Source organism: Octodon degus, unplaced genomic scaffold (genome assembly GCF_000260255.1).
Source record: "Octodon degus isolate 3935 unplaced genomic scaffold, OctDeg1.0 scaffold00162, whole genome shotgun sequence".
NCBI lineage: Eukaryota > Metazoa > Chordata > Mammalia > Rodentia > Octodontidae > Octodon > Octodon degus.
In genome coordinates this window covers 2862492-2869454 of record NW_004524738.1, presented here as the reverse complement: position 1 = coordinate 2869454, position 6963 = coordinate 2862492, and the positions used below count along the sequence as shown (strand labels likewise).

At 47.7% G+C, this 6963-nt stretch overlaps 1 protein-coding gene across 1 annotated transcript in view; it reads right to left on the bottom strand.

The window, feature by feature from the left end:
- Positions 1-2573: 2573 nt before the first annotated feature.
- Retsat (retinol saturase) overlaps positions 2574-6963 on the bottom strand; it is a 14228-nt gene continuing 9838 nt past the window's right edge. Inside the window, exons 7-11 of the mRNA XM_004642809.2 lie at positions 5584-5722; positions 5322-5431; positions 5079-5245; positions 4788-4947; positions 2574-4598 (exon numbers count right to left, since the gene is read on the bottom strand). Coding sequence (XP_004642866.1) covers positions 4459-4598; positions 4788-4947; positions 5079-5245; positions 5322-5431; positions 5584-5722 — 716 coding nt within the window. The 3' untranslated portion in view covers positions 2574-4458. The remainder of the gene's footprint in view (positions 4599-4787; positions 4948-5078; positions 5246-5321; positions 5432-5583; positions 5723-6963) is intronic.

Genomic DNA, 6963 nt, shown 5'->3' with positions numbered 1-6963 from the left:
CATCTACACTGGCTCCTTCCCAGGCCCTCCCAGCCCAGATCTCCCTGGTTCCCACCATGCTGTTTGTTTGCCAGGCTGCTTTTCTACTCCCAAAGTGCCACTTCCCTTACTTTGCCATTCATTCTTTTGGTGGCTTTTGCATACGTACTCACCGTGGGCCCTATGTGCTGCCTGTTCCCACAGTTAGGCACTTATCAAGTCACCAGATCCAGTGGCTTTTTCTCAGTGTGCGCATTCTCTTGTACTTTGTAGAAGTGGATGCTGCTGACTAACCATGTGGACACCCCGGTGTCTCTGACTCTGACTCTTCTCAGAGCCAGGCTTCCATTCCTTTCACTGTCTCCTCAAAAATGCATCCATTCTTCATCCTTTAAAAGACTCCTACTTTTATCCTTGGCCTACCTCCCAAAGAACCAAGGCCTTTGGTATGCTAAATGGTTTAGCTAGGCTATCTTACTGTCTCTCAGAATTGGATTTCTCTCTTCTACCTAGTGATCTCTCAACTGCCAACATTTCCTGCTGCCATCTGTCTTTCCATTTTTCTTGCTTCCCCATCCCACACCCCCAGTCATTTCACTTTTCTACTGCATTTTTAAATTTTTTTTTTTTCTGTATTTTAGGGAAGGGTCTACAGGGTGTTCAGGGTCTCACAGCTAGATCAGACTCATAGTGATTCTCCTGTTTACAGCCTCCCAAGAGCAGGGATTACAGGCTTGTGCCACCATGCCCAGTCTCAGTTGCTGTCTCAGCATGCCCTTTGGGAGTGGGGCTAGCACAGCAGGTCCGGGGATTGAACCACTGGCCCCTGCGCCTGCTTGCAGGCGCTTTAATCTGCTGAGCTATTTGGCTGGTCCTGAATTTTTTTTTTAAGTAATCATTTTAATTGGTTCCCCTGTCCAAAGTGAAAGATAGGGGCCAGGGAGATGGCTAAGAATAAGTGCTTGCCTGGCAAGCACAAGGGCCTGAGTTAAATCCCCAGTTCCACCAAAAAAAAAGTGAAAGATAACCTTAGAAATACTGTTTTCCAGGGGCTGGAGAGATGGCTCAGTGGTCTAAAGCACCTACTTGAAACAAGCTTGGCAAAGCACAGGGACCTCGGTTTGATCCCCCAGCACCACATGCCAGCCAGCCCCGCCCCCTGGTGGGCTGAGCTGGCCACACACAAACACACACACACAATAAATAAATGTAATAAATTAAAATAAAATAAAATAAAGTTACAGAAATTTAAAAAGAAAAAAAAAAGAAATACTGTTTTCCAGAAACAGAAGCCTATGTCTGTACTTTTCTTGGCTTAGAGAATCAAGTTGTGGACACTAGGATTCTGCATAGTGACACCTTCCTGTCTTTTTCTGCCTCTCACATAAGCCAAAGCTCCCTCATGTTGGGTGTCCACTTCTGTGCCTTTTTTCTCACTCTGTCCTGCATTTCACAGCCTCCCATGGTAGTTCTTTATTTAGGTTTTTGCCCATCTTTTGCTGTCTCCAAGTCCCCTACCTGTTCAGAGGCCCACCTGAAGTTTTCTATTCCTTCCTAACTGCCCCCTGCCACGAGATTGGCTATTCTGTTTTACTCCAGTAACTCTTTTTTTTTTTTTTTTTTTTTTTTTTGCAAAGCCAGGGATTGAACTCAGACCCTTGCACTTGCTAGGGAAGTGCTTATTCCGCTGAGCCATCCCTGTGGCCCTCTCCAGTAACTCTTAATAACACCGCTCACTCATTTGGCAACTACAATAGAACAGGGCAGTCAGTATCTGATACCCCTCTGGTCGCCCCAAGAAGTGTAAGCTCTTGTAAGACAGCCTCTGGCACCGTTAACAGCCGCTTAGCATAGTAACAACCCTTACGCACTTCAGGAGTTTTCTTCCCTTGTGTAATAGTGAGGGCAAAAAACACTTTCTGGTTATCAGATGCTGTAACCTTATACTTTTTGGCTTTTGCTCTTAAAGAGAATAAGAAGATCAAGTACTGTACTCAGTGGGGGAAAAAAAGAACAGGAAGATAGGTTGGTTTCAGAAGCCAGTAAGGTTGGCGAGTGTCATGGAGTCCATGTAGCTCCAGTCTTTCAGCCCCTGAGAAGTATCACTGCTTATGCTGAAAGTGCGCTGGAGGAAATCTCTCACACACCAAGGGAAACCTGCGGTGTGGATGAGAGAGAGCTGGCTGGACAGCTGTGTGTAGGAAGTACACAGAGCCGCTGGCTCCCTACAGACAGTGTGGGAGTCCCCTCCTGCCCCAGCTTGGGTCAAAGAGCAATTCCTGTTAAGGACTGTCAGCCTGGAATCATGGGTGTTGATAGAGGAACATACTTTCTTGCTACAGATTACTGATTGTTTAGCATTCACTTCTGAGTTCTGGCAGGTGGAAGGCCAGAGCATCTAGAAAGGCTAAAACCCTCAGACAAAAACCTAACTTCTATACATACTGACATTCTGTTTCTCCACGATGACTTTTCACGAAACATTCAATGCTAGAATGCTGTACCTACAAAATTTCCAATGGTTTTGTCCTTTCCTTCTCTAGTCCTTATTTTTCCAGGGTAACTTGGTACATAATGCTGGATCTGATGAAAGCTGAGCACTTTACACATGTTTGGAATTGTTTGAACATGGAAGATGGTGTGCTGTACAACAGGCCAGTGGTTCCACCAGGCTGGCTCTTGAGAACCCTTGCTAGGAAGGGCGAGTTTGGCCTTGCCTTGCTTAAGGATGCTGGGAAGCAATTTTTTGAGAGTTAATATTAACTGTACACCCACAGCCAAGCGTGACTTTCAGCCACTTTGTAGCTAGAACCACAAATGAGATGTGAGTTTCCTAAAATATTCCAGTTTAGAAACTTGTCTGTAAAGGGTTCAGCTCTAAGCTGTAGAGTGTAGAAACTGCCAGCACAGCCAACCTCCTTATACTCTTGATAGATTTTTTATTCATGAGACCATGTTTTGTGAACATTTGATTGTTGAAATTATTTCCGTTTGTTTGATTAGTAGATTGCCACTATTTAGCATTGTTTTATATTTTCAGCTTTTTGTAAATTAATTATATTTTTAAAGCTCATTGTGGTCTAATGATAAGTAATTTTCAGTATGTGATGTTTTACTGCGCTTCTGTAAATGCTATGTCACTGTAGTTTTGTGTTCTTGAACAGAAATCAAAATAAATTTCAGATTATCAAAGCAATGAAATTTATTAAATTAGTGCTATGTAAATTAGTGGTATATAAAATAAGGCTAAATAAGGCCACTGTTTTTCTTTACTTCTAGCCTTTATCTCACCTTCCCATCCTTCTTTCACACTGGTTGAACATCCCTATTCTCAAATTGAAAATGCTCTAAAATCTACAGCTGTCTGAATGGCAACATGATGTTTTTCTCTTTTTTTTAAGACAAGGTCTCACTATATAGTCAAGGTTAGCCTCAAACTCACAGTGATTCTCTTGCCTTAGCTTTCCAAATATTAGGATTGCAGGTATGCTGCTACCCTGGCTGGCTGATTACTACTTAAAGTTACTCTTGGTAAGTTTATTATATGAAACCAAGTGAATTATGTGTTTGGACCTGGGTCCTGTGCCCAGGATATTATGTATGTACAAATATTCCAAAACTTGAATCAGAAATTCCAATCCTAAGCACTTTGGAAAAGGGATGGTTAAATTGCGTACCAGCAAATGGCAGATGCCATGCACAGGTGGCTGTGTTCTGGTTCTGACTTCACGGTAGCCCTCCTCCTGACCACGTGGGGAACACCTGGGCTGGTGTCCTGACACTGTCACTGCGGCTATGCTCTCAGTTTAGAGTGCTCCTTCAGGCCACTCTGTCCCAGCCAAGTTGTATCAGTCCGTCCTCACCACTAACGCCACACTTCCCTGAGTGACCCAGAGCACAGGGCTGGGGGTGTCTTGGCATATGCACACTGAGAGCCGGGTGCCACCCACTCATATGATGATGTAGCATCCACTGTGGCACTGAGACTGAACAAGAGGACTCCCCACGGCAGGACTGGACCAACCTGCTTCTATGGACCAGCACTTTCCAAGGTTCTATACACTGGCCCCTAGAATCTGTACTTTGATTGTCCAGAGCTGGGCGGTATGCGGGAGGGAGCCAGAGAGTGCTTCTCACAAGCCATCTCGGGTGTGCAGAGCAGTAGTCAGAACACTGTTGTAAAAGGTACAAAGATCATCACCTGTGCCAGCTGCATGAGCTACAGGTGAACACTGCTACTAAGCCTACATCAAAGACAAACCCGAAGTCTGGTGTGGCGGTCCCCCGCCTGTAATATCAGCACTCGGGAGGCTGAGGCAGGAGGATTGCTGTGAGTTCAAGGCCAGCCTGAACTACATAGCAAAACCCGTCTCAAAAAGACCAAAAAAAGAATGAGTGCTTTTTTTGTGTAGATCTTATGTAGAAGAACAGTATGCCGAGTCAGGTGGTACCAATTCCTCTGACTCATCCCTCGCCAAACTACTGCTGCTTCTTCTGCATCTGGACCCTTGAGCCAAGATCCTTGAGGTCCGAGTACAGGTTCTGCTTCAGGATGGCACTGCTGCAGAGCAAGGCCCCTTGCAGGGCACCAAGCAGCCCACAGGTGAAGATGTCCTGGCCTAGAAGACAAGAGCAGGTGCCATGAGTGTCACCCCATGGAGAGGGAGGGCAGGGCTATCCAGAGGCGGCCTCAGATGAGGACCAGAGGTATGGAACTGCAGGAGACCCCAGGGCCTGAGGATGGGAACAAAGGACTTGGGGTACCAGGGAAGCCCAAGGTCTCAGATTTGGCCCCCAGCACAGTGTACCTGACAGGAAGAGGTTGGGGATGGGGGTCTGGGCCCTCATCGAGGCCATCACACGGGGATGGAGGCGGCTCATGTCATGGTCAGCCCCATAGGTGGCACCTCGGGGAGCAGCCAGATAGAACTGGTTGGTCAGTGGGGACCCTCCACACACATCCTCTACCTGGGGAGACAAAAGGATAGGAGTTGGGATTGGTGAGATCCTCATCTCTTCTGCTTGGATGAGCTCCCTGTCCTTTGCAGGGGCTCAGTGACCTCGGACTTCGGCACCCCGCTGCAGACCCTACTCCCTACCTTCCCCTCCAGCTGTGGGAACAGTTTCATGACCACTGACATGGAGGCTTCGATAAAGGAATTTTTGAGTGTCTCATAGTCAACTCCCCGCTTTCCTTTTGGCTCCTCCTGCCACTCTTCAAACCACTCAAAGTTCATGGGCAACAGCACGATCATCGTGGACCGATCTAGGGTGCAGAGCTGGGTTACCTGCTGCCTGGCCCCCACGCCAATCCTCCCAGACCCGCTCAACCTGAAGCCCACCTGGGAAGCGGTCCTGCCAAGTTGGGTCTTTGGTGGACGAAGAGGCAATGAAGAGAAGGGGAATGTGTTCCATGGCCTTCTCCCTGGGCATGGAGATGTAGCGCTCCATCCTGCAGGGAGAAGAGGGAGCTGCCCACGTCCAGGCCCTTCTCCAAAGCCCCTGGCCCCACACCAAGGACACTTCATCCCCTGGGGCTCTGCACTCTGATCAGGAGTGCGTGCACCAGCCAGCCCATCACATGCATGCACACACAAGCCTTACGCTTTGTCCATGTCCGTATCGAAGTACACATAGTAGTTGGTGGACTGCAGACCCAAGTCCTCCTTGGTGCCGCGCAGGCAGATGAAAACAGTGAACATCCCCAGACCGGGCCGCACCATCCCCAGCTGCTGCTTCACACCTGCCCAGAGGATTGGCGAGGCTGTGAGAGCTGCGCCAGCAAGGCTGCTCCTGCCCCGTCTCCAGATGCTTGCTTTCCAGCTGTGCCTAGTACAAGGTCCCGGTTTTCTCCACCCGTTAGTAATGGAAATTGAAGCCAAGGAGCACTGAGCTACGTCTACCTTGGACAGCATCTCACCAAGTTGCCCAAACTGGCCTTGAACTTGCCATCCTCCTGCCTCAGCCCTCTGAGTAGCTGGGACACTGGCATGCACCACCATTTCTTAGTCATTTGTATCAGTGTTTTGTCATAAGCTTGGCAGATGCCTAAGTCTGCTTTTCGGTCACCTCCTGTCAAATGGTTAGAGACCTCACCACCCATCACCACTGGAGCTTTTTTTTTTTTTTTTTTTTTTTTTGCAGTACCAGGGATTGAACGCAGGATCTTGTGCTTGCCAGGCAGCACGTATTCTACTGAGCTATCTCCCCAGCCCAGGAACATCTTTACTCACAGGTGACACACAGACCCAGGCCCCCACTGGCTCACAGCACAGCTGGCTCACACACCTGCAGGACAATCCTCCCTTTAAAGCATTTTCATCACAGCTGGGCCCAGTGGTGCAGCCCTGTCATCCCAGCACTCTTTAAGAGGTTGAAGTAGGAGGATAGCAAGTTTGGCCCAGCCTGTAACTGAAGGACTTAGCAGGACCCTGTCTCAAAATATTTTAAGAGGAGGTGGGCCCTGCAATGGCCCTGAGGCCAATCCCTAGTGCTGTGAAATGAATAGACAGTGGAAGTCTTTGAGTTACAATCAGCTGGGTGCGGCAGCACACACCCGTGATCCCAGGCATGAGGCTGAGTTCTAGACAGCCTAGGCTACATGGTGAGTTCAAGGCCAGTCTGGGGCTGGGAGGATAGCCCAGTGGCACAGTTCCTGCCTGGCAAGTGTAAGGTCCCGAGTTTTTGATTTCTGGTAAAAGTCAATCTGAACTACATAATGAGACCTTTGTCAAAAACAAAAGAAGTAGATGACACCTACTTACAAAGGCCACATACAAACAATAGTTCCTTAAAAGCCTTTACTTTGGTGTTTTGTTGTTTTGTTTTGTTTCTGAGACCAAATCTCACTATGTAGCTCAGCTGGCCTTGAACTCAAAGTAAGCCTGCCTCAGCCTCCCAAGTGCTGGTATTATATCTTGGTGTTAACTTTATTTTTTATTTATTTTTTAAAATTTTATTTATTTATTTATGTGTGTGGCCAGC